The sequence below is a fragment of the Onychostoma macrolepis genome, chromosome 05 (assembly GCF_012432095.1).
Source record: "Onychostoma macrolepis isolate SWU-2019 chromosome 05, ASM1243209v1, whole genome shotgun sequence".
NCBI classification, from domain to species: Eukaryota; Metazoa; Chordata; class Actinopteri; order Cypriniformes; family Cyprinidae; genus Onychostoma; species Onychostoma macrolepis.
Window position 1 is genome coordinate 18,143,220 of NC_081159.1, and position 12,288 is coordinate 18,155,507.

At 34.5% G+C, this 12,288-nt stretch overlaps 1 protein-coding gene across 3 annotated transcripts; it reads right to left on the bottom strand.

The window, feature by feature from the left end:
* Positions 1–980: 980 nt before the first annotated feature.
* Positions 981–9,499, bottom strand: LOC131541219 (membrane-spanning 4-domains subfamily A member 4A-like). Of its 3 annotated transcripts, XM_058776828.1 has the most exons (7): positions 5,749–6,024; positions 5,145–5,336; positions 4,719–4,838; positions 4,577–4,633; positions 2,730–2,885; positions 2,121–2,258; positions 981–1,949 (listed from the first exon to the last, which is right to left on the bottom strand). In XM_058776828.1, the coding sequence occupies exons 2-7, from the start codon at positions 5,310–5,312 to the stop codon at positions 1,941–1,943; spliced, it is 648 nt and encodes a 215-aa protein (XP_058632811.1). In that variant the 5' UTR covers positions 5,313–5,336; positions 5,749–6,024; the 3' UTR covers positions 981–1,940. The 3 variants fall into 3 exon arrangements, with proteins under 3 accessions (XP_058632811.1, XP_058632813.1, XP_058632812.1); XM_058776830.1 differs by lacking the exons at positions 5,145–5,336; positions 5,749–6,024 and adding an exon at positions 9,375–9,499; XM_058776829.1 differs by lacking the exon at positions 5,145–5,336 and having other exon boundaries at positions 5,749–6,017.
* Between the last annotated feature and the right edge of the window lie 2,789 nt (positions 9,500–12,288).

Consider the following 12,288-nt stretch of genomic DNA (forward strand, 5'->3'; position numbering starts at 1 on the left):
GTGATGCATGATCTATATTCATGGACTATGAAACAAACTGTAAGTGTATAATTTGTAAAAAATAATGTTAAATGCTTGTTCTGTGTTGTTTAATTGAGTTTACACTCTGTCATTCATACACATGCTCACATTCTTTCACACACATATGCTTCTGTTAAATGTTATAATAGTGTCAATGTTGTGGTTTATTTGTGTACTGTCATGCTAGAATAGTTTGTAAAGAACTTAACTATTAACTAATTGTACAATTATTGTATAATAGTGTTTTTGTATATTTGTATACAATATATAAAATTTACCAAAAAAGTCAAATTTGATCTTAAAAGTTATATTCAACAAATGTTCCCAATGCTTCATTTATAAACTCTGTAGCTGTTAATACCATACTTTTCTGCATTTCTTACATGCATGTTACTTTTTGACTGTTTTCTCTTGTTGTTTTTAATAAATATTTACCTTTTGATAGTCATTCTGTGTGTGTCAAAGTGATTTTAAAATGAACAAGATTTGTAGGTTTAATGCCTAGCTCGATTTGGGTTCATTTTAGCCTAGCAATGTAGTAATTTTAAACCATAAAAAAGCAACCCAGCATGCTGGGTTAAATATAATAACCCAACGTGTTGGGTTAAAATAACCCAGCGCTGGGTTCGTCCCTTTTTGACCCAGCGCTGGGTTGCCAAAATAACCCAAATTGGGTTGTTTTTAACCCAGCAGTTTTTAGAGTGTATAGTGTATAGAGCAAGTATAGTATGTGACACACAAATTTCTCTGACGTCCTCCTGGAAAACTTGTCTTGTCCGAGTAGGGATTTAAATGTCCGATAATTTGGACATGTAACACTTAACACATAATTACATTAAACTAAAACCAACATCAATGGTCATTACATAGTTCAAACAGCATTTATAATAACATGATTTTTAGCTAAATATGGCAGGGGTATTTTGGTACAAACATTAAAAAAGTACTGAAAACATTTGAAAGTGATGTATTAACCCATGTTTCGTATTAATATAACTTTAATACTGATTGTTTTGCAGGACATGATACTAAATAAATAGATTGTGAGTATTGATATATGGATACTGCTGCTGTACTGATGTGCCCATCCCTAGTAAATTACTCCTGTAACTGCACAAACTATCATTTATGCCATATAATTTCTGAGTCTGATAATACAGTCAAGAAAAACAAGCTGATCAACCCGAACCACCTCTGAAAGTATCATTTTGTTTTACCACTATTGAGAAAGCAGTTGTCAGAAAAAATGTGAGAATGCAACAAAAGGTTTGTTGATGCACTGAGCAGCCATGTTCAGAACTCCAGCTTGAGGGGATGTTCCAGTATAAAGTTTCTCTTGCTAACTCAAAATTTCTGACTTACGAGCACAAATGGAATGCACCATTATAACTACCTTTGTTTGAGGGCCAGCAGTAGCCAGCAGGTGGGTTTTTTGCAAATGTATTAAATGGTGATGTAGCTACTGTATGTCACAGAAATAATGACAGACAAACATTGTAGGATTGAGTATTTTTGAAATGGCCACCTTTATTTAAAAGACTCATATATCAATCCAATCATGTTTTGCTTTAAAAAATTAATGTCAACATGTGGTTGACAACACAGGGTTTCACAACTCTGGCCCTCAAGGTCTATGCTACTTTGGAGTTTAGCTCTAATCCTGATCAACTCACCTGCCTGTCTTTTTTGTTTTTGTTTGTTTGTTTGATAGAAATCCTGAAGGCTAGCTTGATTGATTATCTTGTACATATGTGTTTGATCAGGGTTTGAAGATCAGTTATCCAATAATTATAAAATGTATCCATATATTCTCACTCTCTTATTATAGATTCACTAGAAAGAAAAGAATATTTGAGTCAGAAGCAACACTGCCAATATTAATTCCTTGCAACCTTTGGATGGTATCTCCTTACTGTGGCTCAGTATCCCTGGGAAGTAACAGACAAAATATGTTAGTGTACAAGAGACAAATGAGATCCACACACAAGATTAAAACCCAGTAGAAGTTATATTTAGAAGAATATATCTATTGGGTGTTGGGTTAAAACTAACTGGCACTCTATTTATAGCAATTGAATCATCACCACTAAATTATTTACCCGGTTTAGTGCCACACTGACCACTGTAGAGTCTGTGCCGCAGGTGGCTTTGCAGGCAAATGCCGAGATAACGATGGAGATGATAAACTGAAGGATGGAGAACACCAGCAATATTCCAAGGATTCCAGAACCAAACCCCTAAAAACGCACATTCAACATGCCCATATTTGAAAGCAGTTCCACAAATAACATCCACGCAATTATATTGAGTTTATTCTGATGATAAGAGTGTATCTCAAAAATCAGAATATAAAAGTTCACAAATCTTCTGTCATAATGTACTCACCCTCTTGTCATTTAATTTTTTTTTCTTCTAAAGAAAGTATTTTAAAGACTGCTTTAACACAATTAAAATGAATGAAGACTGAGCTTTGATGCTTCAAAAAACACAAGAAAGCACCATATAAGCTAAAACTGTTCATTCAACTTGTGTTCTATATTTCAAATCTTTTCAAATCACCCAATAGCTTTATGTAAGCAACAACCTGAGGTTTACATTAAGATTTTCAATGATTAATGACATATAAGAAAATGATAACATAATTTTTGGGGGGTGAACTTTTACATAAATAAAACCACAATTAAAACAAAATAATGTACATTTAGTACCTGATCATTTTTACAGAGCCTCGTGGTATCATGGCGATCATGGTAGCAATTTGTGAAGTGATACAGTGAAGTGATTCCTACGTCTGCACCTATCAGAATAATGGATATCCCTGCAGTTATGGCACTGATCACATTCATTCCAAGAGAGGCTTTCACCTACAGGGGAGGGGGGGGAGAGAAGCTTTTATGTTTTATGAATTGTAACGGAACACACTTTTAAAACATCCTAAAATCTGTAAAGTAGTAATGAGTCAGATATTTTGATCTGTTAGTTGTAAAATAATGAACGTCTTGTTGTGCTAAAAAAGCTGAGTTTAATGTCTGAGAGGACACAACAGCTACACAGTTTGTTACTGGCAGTACCAACAGGATATATATATATATATATATATATATATATATATATATTAGGGCTGTCAATTGGTTAAAATATTTAATCACGATTAATCGCATGACCGTCACGAGTTAACTCATGATTAATTAACTTAATCGCACATTTTTATTTGTTCTAAATGTACCATAAATTAATACTTTTCAAGTTTTTAATACTCTAATCAACATGGGCATGGACAAATATGGATGCTTTATGCAATATAATGTTTATTATTAGTGAAACCATAGTCAACATAGTCAGCATGAACTCTAGACATGTTTCAAAGGTCATAGATGTTTTTCAAATAACTTGTTCATGTCTATTAGACACATGAAAAAAGAAATATCAGGTTCCCATTACTTCTCTTTCTTTGCACTGAGCAATTTACTTACACAAACCTGACAGGGCAGCTCACTTCTTCTGAACATGCAGAATGTACATTTATTATTTATTATTACATTTGTTTGCCTCTTTGTGCCCACATACTGTATTCTGATACAGCTAAATTCTCAATAAAACTGTTTTCATTGATATATTTTACTGTTTCTGTTGTCTGACAACGGAATGAATATGAAATAGTGACTGAAACACGACCCCTTAAGACTACATAACCAGCTTTCCCTTCCAAGATGTAAATCTGCACAAAAATCCTAATAATCGAGCCGTCGTCTGATGAAATCAAGTACACATAAGATAATGACAATAGCTGTGCTGTGATTCCGGGCTATAGCCTACTTGCATGTAAAATTAGAGAAGCATCATAATATCTGTGTTTAACTGAAAGCCTTCTCCTCTCCGCCGCTCGCTGAACAATGCAGAGAGAGAAAGGTGTGTGCTCGCGCTCGCGCGGCAGTACCAGCGAGTCTCAGGAACTAAACAAGGTTTGGACAAACCCTAAAGATTTGTCGCTAGGCGACTTTTTTGAAGAGGGGGCAAAAAAGTCGCTAAAGGGTTCTGCAAAGTCGCTAAGTTGGCAACACTGTCTCTCCATTTCTCCAACGACGGGCCAGACCACTGGTCAAACAGAAAATGCGCGCTGCGTTAAAAAAATTGCGCGTTAATAAAATTAGTGCCGTTAAAATGAATTTGTTAACTTTGACAGCACTAATATATATATATATATATATATATATATATATATATATATATATATATATATATATATAATTTACATTACTCAGTTAATTGTAGTTAATAATAAACTAATGAATATGATAAGTTAGGCAAGGTCAGTTGTGCACCTGTTACAAATCTTGAGATCAAAGAACATTTTACCACCTTTCTAAAGCTGCAATGAGAGCTTTACTGCTAACAGATTACGTTGTCTGGACTGCTGCTCAATTGTTGACAGCTTGTGGTGATTTGAATTGCACAACAATTACTTGAGTAATGTAAATGAGGATGTACAGATAAGTAACAATGTGACAAAAGAAGAGTTCTCACTCTCAGATTTTAGCATTTTGTATGTACATACCACACACGGATGAAGTTTATTCTGCGCCGCAACAGACAGAGAGCCAGCACTGATGTACTGAGAAAAAACACAGGACATGTTAAAGTTCATTCAAGAAATTAAAAGGGAAATAAATAAAGCTAAACTATTAAATGAAACTTACAATGAAAGATCCCCAGAAGCTGATGCCACTAATGACAGAAATAATACCAATTTCTAGAAAATTCGCGGTGCGTACAATCCCAAGTAAGAAGACCACCACTCCAATCATTATCTGTACAGTCTAGAGAGCAGATATAGGTCAGGTGATTTATTCATGATGGCATAACATTTATGTTTGGAAACACAAAAATAGAAGCTATTTGTGTTTAGTACACTATAGGGGACAAGAGACTTCTGTCATTTCAAGTGATCTAAAATAAATTAAATGCTAAGAATATTCCCAAAACTACACAGGAAATTTCCCGGTGTTAAATCAACACCGCTTGGTGTACACGGAACTGGTTCCCATATGTACACCAAGTGGTGTTGATTTAACACCAGGAAATTTACTGTGTATGCATATATTATAATTCATCGAATGCATTACCCCCAGTGCCTTTGGTTGTGCTTTGAAAAATCCTTTAAGACCTGTGTTGTGAGATACTCCTCTGGCCTCCTGTCCATCAACAAAAACAGCACCATCTTTTGCCTCTTGTGGATTTATTTGAATGACAACTGTCGCTTTGTCAGTTGAGATGAAATTACTGCTTTCCATTCTAAGATATGTTTTGGATTTTACCTGTAATTATGCATTAAATGTATTTAATAACAACAGTTATGATTTAAAGCTTATTTATAAAGAATCTCTGTTTTTCATGTGCATCTGTATTTATATTTAAAGCAGCTATAAATGTTGTCACTCTAGTGTATACTCATATCATAATCTTTTGATGAATTTATATACTTTATTTTGACAAAGATGCCTTTACTGTCTTCTGAGGGACTATTTACAAATAGTTTGCATGATTATGTTTCATTTGATCATGACCAAATCATAAAAAATAAGCATTACAGGAATGACAGATCACTTAGTCAAAGCTGATCAAAGTCAATAGATGATGGTTATTTTTAACTGATGTATTTCAAACTGTGTATATAAATATAGGCCTTATAATTAAAATCATCATAGATGTTAACATAAAATATTTTACCTGAAATGAAATGAGTTGTGTTGATGTGGATGTCTGATCGCTCTTCTGGTGTATCTTTGTGTGTGTGGACTGTGAAGAACCGCTAAGGAGGAGCTTGTGTCATATGATCGTGTATTATACTTTTAAGGAATATGTTGATGCTTTACATACAGATTTTAAAAAGTACAAAGCAGCATAAATGAAAATATCTGTGTTTGAAAGCACCATCACACGTCTGTGTTCAAAACAAATACAATAATTCTGTAGGTCGGCACTTTTTTTGTAGTTTTTGTGTCTTTGTCATGCAAAGTGCTTTAAACCATTGTTTCAAAGCTTCATATTGAACAGGAAGATAACATAATAAATGAGGCAAATCTAAATTCTGCTCTAAAGCAGCTCTAAAAAGACACCAGTGTCATTATTCAGCTCAAGACCATTTAGTGTTGACAGTCAGTTCAGTTCCAGTTCACCAACTGAAATATTTAAATCAAATGAAACATTCAATTTAATTTAAATTCATCAATAATCAGCTGAACTAAAGACAGTAGTCTTCAAATCTGAAATATGACCATGAAAAAGTATAGCATTAATGAGAGGCACACTGGAGCACTACTGTTGCATTACAAAATAAATGAATGAATGAATGAATGAATGAATGAATGAATGAATTTCAAAAAGTATAGTTTCATTTGTTTTCCTAAAAGGTTTTTCCACATTGGGTTAGGCTTAATTGATAATATGCATCATACCTGTGTGATAATGCAACAATTATTACATTGAATGCAATGTGAGCTGTTCTGGAAAAGAATAATAATATTATAGATCTAATAATTTAATGTAATAATAAATAAAGATGTGGAAATTTATTTAGAAAGAGGTCATACGACTACTGCAGAATGCCCTAGTTTAACAGTTGTACCTGTGCTTTGTTGTGGTTGTTTGATATTTCCTATACATTTTTTCTAGTTGTACCCTTTGCTGTAGTCAAGCATGTGGAGAGATTGCTGAACAGACTGTAGCATTGTAGCCTACAGTACTTGTGCACTCCAGATTTTTAGGTTGCTATGAGCATACAGTATTGTAGATAACTACAGCATATAGAAATAGCATCTTCTGACCACTTATAATTGTCACAACAACACTACCAAAACCATTTCATTTGTTTAGTGGAACACTCGTCACCAGAGGCAGGTGGTTTTGAAGATACTGAAACAGATGCAGAGACCACAAATGCTTACCATTGATGTGTTTTCTTGTCATGCACAGGAAAAGCGTCTTGAAACCTGGTTTTAACTGACAGTAACATTTACTTTCTGACTCCAGATGTTCCTAATGTGCTGGGTCCCCAATTGCATGTTAAATTTGTACTGATCCCAAAGTGTAAAACTAAGACTAAGCACACAAACCCAGTGTGTGGTTGCATAAAATGGTTAGACTAGTCTAACAATTAAGTCATCTAATTATTTTCTTTAACACAACTTTGTCAAGTCAGTTACATATAAATGTAGATTGGTCTAATTTGAATCCAAAAAGTAAGATTGCTAACCCTTTGAATAATTGCCTGTTGGTCAGACTAGTTCAAGAAAAAGTCTTAACATAATGACCAAGTTTGTACAACTGGCCCCAAGATCTACTCATTTAGAACCTTGGTTAACAAATGCAATCTTTGATCCATGTCAAACATGAAATAGAAGTATGGCCATTCCAAATAAATCTATAATATTCACAAATATTCTTTTTTTATTCTGTTCAGTTCCTGTAACACAACATACATACGGGGAACTGTGGTAAAAGAGAGTTTACAATGGAAAGTACTGTGGTTGACTTTTATTCTACTTAAATGCATCAGTGGTCTAGTGGTGGTTAAAAGCCCCTTTTTTCTTTCTTTTTTTTTTTTTTTTTTTACTGGTCCTAAAATGGTGATTGAAAAATGATTTCTTTTTCTTGAATATTGGAGCAAAAAACATTGTGCAAAAAAAAAAAGATTTCATTAAATCATGTGGTGTATTTTCTTGTTTCTGTGTGACTATGTTGCTTCGAGTGGCTCTCAGGCCATGTTTTTTATTTTATTTTTTCTATGTGGTGTATTGTATGTTTGGGGCAAGGTGACAGGATCCTGACACTCTTGTCTGGTTTGGTTTACAATATGAGTTATTAAACTATTTCATTGCTTTTGTCTTGTCATGTTTATCATGAACACATACTGTAGTCTTGGTGTTTGTTTCCTCACAATATGATCTTGTCTGGTGTTGTGTGTTGTTTCTGTTGAGCACATGGCTTGTGATTGTTTTCACTGGCACTGTGTTCTTGTATTTCGCACACAAAAAGACAACATGATCTCACAGAATTCCGTGTAATGTTCACGGACTTAATTAACCTCCGAATCTGTGGTGGCATCACGGAATCGCCGAAAATTCCGTGATGGGCTCACAGAAGTGATACCAATGTAAGTCAGTGACAGGCATCAGCCGTGCTCCACGCACGGAAACCCTAGCATCAATATGCCGACGCGATACTGGGAAATTTATCGTCATCATTATTGTTCAGAACTGGGTAGGTTTAGGGTAGATGTGGGGTCAGGTACTCCAGTGAAAGTATAACTGCATCGGAGTCACTCTTTTTATGTGGTCCGATGCAGCGCTGGTGTTGAACCAGTGAATCCGTGCATGGACCACGGCTGATGCCTTCTGTGAGTCCAGCACGGAATTTTCGGCGATTCCGTGATGCCACCACAGATTCGGGGTTAATTAAGTCCGTGAACATTACACGGAATTCTGTGAGATCAGGTTGCAAAAAGAAGCTACAGTATAATAATGTTTTATGTGTTACAGTCTAACAGCAATCAGACCACCACCAGTGTTGGAATGGGCAGTAACTAGTTACTAGTAATTTAGTTACTGTAATAATATTACTTTTTGCAGTAACTAGTAGTGTAACTAATTACTAATAAGATTTCAGTAATAATATTACAGTTACTTTCCATAAAACAGCTTCGTTACTTAGTTACTTTTGATGCCTCAACCCTGCTGATTTAAAATTCAACAATCAAATAATTCCTAGATTTATTTTCATAATTCTCACGACTCCCACATGCATGTGATGTCCCCAGTGCTGCAGGCAAACTTGGAATATGGAGAAGCTTACATTCAGCAGATAGAAATATTGATTTTGTCAGGAAAAAAGATCTGTTGTGTAAATTGTGGCGTTACTTTACTCTGGCATTACATCCCTCTGATCAGCATGTGGTACATTATGTAAGGAATAATTGACGACGGGCCGTTGGATTATTAGAAAAATAATGCACACCCGAGGTGGATGGGGTCACGACGCGAAGCGGAGTTATACACCGTTACACCTCAGGTGTGCATTATTTTTCTAATAATTCAACGGACCGAAGTCAATTATTCCGCTTATACTACGGTTGCCACACCTCAAGACATGGATCAGATTATATATTTCATGGCATTCGTCCAGTATTTCTACTTAAATAGCAATTGTGAGTGGGATTATTTCTTCCGCATCTCATCCAGTACGCCTCCGTTGCTAATTCCAAAACGTCATTTTAAACCTAGTAACGGAGGCTTGAGCCGTTGATAACAGACTAATGCAGTTAAATTATGAGAGAGAGAGAGAGAGAGAGAGATTACCTCTGTGCGTCTCTCAATAGTGTTCGGCAGCAATGTCTCTAGTTATAGTGAAACTTAGTTCCTTTTGTTCACGAACAGCGCTGTTGTTGTTACCTCGCTTGTGAGAAGTCATAGTTTTTAAGTTTTTTACTGATTAAATCGTCAGAGTAGCGCTTACAACATTAGCTCGATGTATGTTAGTGTGTGCAAACTGTTATGTATGTGCGGTCTGTGAGGGAGAGAGAGCGGGAGAGATAGAGTATGTGCTTTCCGTACATAATAAAGCCTAATTTTGTGGCAAAAACATAGACATGAGCTGTCGTTATGCTTTTGTTTACTATATTTATTTATTTGGCCAGTGTCCTTGTGGGGCTTGGTTATTTTGCTGTTGTAAGACCTTTGAAATAACAGAAATCATTTGGCGAAGTGATATAGAGGTCAAGAGCTGCCTGGAACTACGTTTGCCGTGTGTTGCCCTGAAAATAATTGCACACCTCAGAACCTTCGGCAGCCAATCAGATTCAAGCATTCAACGGCCCCGCAGTATAATTTAATATAATTCAAAATATTTTTGGAAAATTAAACAGTTTCTTACAAACTCATGTGATTTGATCAAATACATAACGAACTTTAATCGCATATGGGTAACAGAAAAATTACTTCAAGCTACACATGACAATTAATGAGATGAATACAACACTTCTACTTGAATGCAACTATCAGTCACTATTGAGTGTCTGTAATAACTTCTGACTATGATCCTGTTACAATATATTCAGTTCCTGAAATATTTGGTTCCACTGGGTGGCGCTTACGTGAATATTCATCAGGATAACGCCGTGGGCGGGGCCATCCAAAACCGGACGAGTGGAACAGAAATTATTAGCGTGAGCGCCTCAGATCGCTTTTTGTTTTACGGATTATTTCAAGCAGGTAGTAAAATTGAACGAAGTTAATCTTCAACTACTCATATGATTGTTCACATTTTGTAAATAATTAATTGTTTCTGTAACGTGTTTCTTAGTACTCTGTTTACCTTCATCCTATATCAGAACTGATCACTATTTAGGTAGTGTTGAAATACAACTACAAAAAGAAGCATATTTCTCCAAGATTACTTGTTGACAGTTGACGTTTTTCACGAATGTCTGAGATTAAGCGTTTTCAGTGTTTAAATAAATATTTAAATATATTCTTATGTTTTTATTCTGTCTCCCAATGTTGTCTGTGTCTAAAATAGCCTTTAAATTATGTAATCATTCTTATGTAATGTTTTTGTAAATAATTGAACACGAAAACAATACTGGTTTACAAGGTACAGAAAAAGGTATATCACAAAAATTAAGGAAATGTACTCTTATTTGAATAAGTATTTTATTAGTCTTGATGTAGTAATTTGGTGCTTAATCCCATGATTTTTCTCGACAAACATTTTTACAGATAAATATAAATAAAATGCCACTTTTGTCTTACTATTAAAGAAATTTCCACTTAATGAATGCATCGATAAACCTCAATACATTTTACACAGAAATTTGTGAATGGTTATCAAATTTAAACAGCCTAAATAGTATATATGACATTTAGATAGCATTAGGTATCACGTTATATTATTAACATGGCTTTATCCTCTTCTTTTAAATGACACTATTTTTATTTATGTTGTTGACACACCACACCTGGCGATTTGCATTTGCTGTTGTACACAGTTCTGGCCAAGAAATAATTGGTTACATATGTGTGTGATACATTCAATTTGTGAAACATTCAACATCCAATAAGATATGGTGATGTGCATCATTACACCAATACCTCAATGCCTTTGTTTCCACAGAAAACTTGTCTAATATCCTTACACTCTGGATGACACTGACTCTTGGGTATTTTAATGTGTTCTTTATATAGTTTTTTTTTTTTCTAACTTTGCTAGTTTACATTTTCATATTGATTTTACTGTCTTTTTCAGATTCAATGTGACAGTTGCTATGGCTGGTATCACATGGAATGTGTAAACAAGCCAAACGTGAAAGTGGTTTTTATGTGCAAAAATAAACACAAAATAAACAAATTTTCTATTGTCTCTGTTCTATTACAACTTGCACTTACCTTTGGAATGGCACCCATATTTGAATTAAACAAATTTGAGCTCGCTTTTTATTTTTCTTCTTGATTTTTGTTCAATGCACAGAGCTTGCCATCAAGGAACATCTCTTACAAACTTTTTCAATAATTTTTCAACCACAAATTCCTATATATAGGATAAAATGTAGGCTACAGTTCCGTTTGAAATTACTCATGAAGCAAACCTAACCCATTATGTAATTTGCACAAAAAAAATGGCTGTTACTAATGAGGTTAGGAAAGTAAAATATTACTACAGCAGAAAAGGCAAATAATAACAACTAGAAAAACTAGGCCTACTTATTGGACTAATATAAGTATAACATTACATTAACACCAGTGCATTTTATGAGAAGGATGATGTAAATGGGTGAGCTGTAATTTGTTTAGAGGTTAGACATAAAAACAATTGAAATAAATGTCTTAACTTGCCCAACATTCTAAAGCATTGTTACAGAATACAACAGTTAATGCCACTGAACCTTAACATTTATGATAACTGTTGATAAAGAAAGCATGAGGGTTGTGTATCAAAATTATGTTGAGTTGAGTGTAGAGCAACATTCAAGCACGCAAACATCGATTCCAAGTTCTTGTGTGGTCTTGAGCTATCAGCGTATAATTTAAAGGCTATTTTTAGACACAGACAACATTGGGAGACAGAATAAAAACACAAGAATATATTTGTAAATATTTATTTAAACACTGAAAATGCTTAATCTCAGACATTCGTGAAAAACGTCAACTGTCAACAAGTAATCTTGGAGAAATTCGGAGAAATACGCTTTTTTTTTGTAGTTGTATTTCAACACTA

Bases quoted from the DNA above. Each gene is read 5' to 3' on its own strand.
- LOC131541219 (XM_058776828.1), bottom strand. From the start codon at position 5,312: ATGGAAAGCAGTAATTTCATCTCAACTGACAAAGCGACAGTTGTCATT. The intron at 4,634-4,718 runs GTAAGTTTCATT...GTTTTTTCTCAG, and splicing joins GCTTCTGGGGATCTTTCATT to TACATCAGTGCTGGCTCTCT. The intron at 2,259-2,729 runs GTACTAAATGTA...GTGCGTTTTTAG, and splicing joins GGCTCTGTAAAAATGATCAG to GGGTTTGGTTCTGGAATCCT.